The 1315-nt window shown below is 36.7% G+C and overlaps 1 protein-coding gene across 1 annotated transcript in view; it reads right to left on the bottom strand.

The window, feature by feature from the left end:
* The window catches only part of ereg (epiregulin), a 10316-nt gene that overhangs the window by 6293 nt on the left and 2708 nt on the right, over positions 1–1315 (bottom strand). Inside the window, exon 2 of the mRNA XM_015375545.1 lies at positions 631–714. Coding sequence (XP_015231031.1) covers positions 631–714 — 84 coding nt within the window. The remainder of the gene's footprint in view (positions 1–630; positions 715–1315) is intronic.

The raw sequence follows: 1315 nt of genomic DNA, 5'->3' as shown, positions 1-1315 counted from the left end.
CAAAAAGCTAATAAGAAAAACAGACCTAAAAAATATTTATTGTTATTTTAATGCCTTTCTATTGTGAATTTATTATTCAAATTTTGCTCAAGAAACCTGCTAAAGCTTCTAAGATTAGTAATTGTTATTATACTGTATTCAAAACCATTAGTTGGCTTATTCATAGTTTTTATCCACCATAAAAAAAGGCATGCTAAAGGGGCCAAAAAGCCACATGTGGCTCTGAAGTAGCAGGTTGCAGACCCCTGGCCTAGCTTCGAGGTGATGCCGCAGCCTTATGGAACAACATTGTTTGCTTCAGCATCCTCCTTTTCAAGAATGTTTCTTAACCACCCTTTTTTCTAACATAGACACCAGACCCTGCTTGGTAAGGGAGAGCCTACCAGGGTCATGCATAGCCTCTGGGATAAAACCAAGCATTGAGACCCCTCCATTATGTAAAGGTTAAAGCATCAAAAACTTCCACTGTTCTAAATTTCATCTTAATAAATACATTACTCCTAGTTAACAAAATGCATTGCAATACACTTTCCAAAAATACTGTACAATCCTATGTACAGGGTTTACCATGTTAACATTTATATCTGAATTGGAACAAAAAAAAGTTGTACATCAGCTTATGGTTATTACCTGCAGTTAGAGAGGGACTCTTAGGGGTTTGTAGACTGTGAGAAACACTCTTGGTAAGCACATGTGGCCAGATCAGCACAACACCTGATAAAGAAAAAAGCAAAAGTTATCGAGTGAGGTTAAAAAACAGGATAACAGACAGTCTCTTGTAAGCTTCATGGACTCCCAGTGAGTTTTAAGACGGGTTACTCTGAGTTTAAAATCTTCAACTTGAAAACGGCAATTTTTAGTTTTTGTTTTTTTAAGCAGAGCTATTTCCAATGGGATTTCTTTTTTTCTTAAAATAACCCAGTCCCCACAACGGCATGTTGCAGATGTTTTAAAAGTATACATTTTAGCAAACCTTCATCAAGCCACTTTTGTCACTAAACACTGTGTTGGCAAGTGGTCTGTGTGAAACGCGTTGCAAAAAAACAGAATGTGAAGTGCAACACAGAGATGATTCCAAAAATCCCCAAAATAATTCACATTTCAAGGTGAATCCGGTGATCTTAAATTCCGATTCAAGCTACTTATGTAATCCTTGTCCTTGGACATTGTGAGTTGTCCTTCAACCAAAGGAGCTGTGAAGGACTGAAAGAGTTTGGAGAGTGACAGAGCTACAGCTTTGATATGGAAATAATAGTGATGGGTTTAAATGTTTATGAAGAATTATCTTAAATGCTGTAGAAAATGTGTCTTTTCC

The sequence above is a fragment of the Cyprinodon variegatus genome, unplaced genomic scaffold (assembly GCF_000732505.1).
Source record: "Cyprinodon variegatus isolate N-32 unplaced genomic scaffold, C_variegatus-1.0 Scaffold121, whole genome shotgun sequence".
NCBI classification, from domain to species: Eukaryota; Metazoa; Chordata; class Actinopteri; order Cyprinodontiformes; family Cyprinodontidae; genus Cyprinodon; species Cyprinodon variegatus.
Note: the sequence above shows the minus strand (reverse complement) of the source record. Positions and strands in the feature narration are given on the sequence as shown.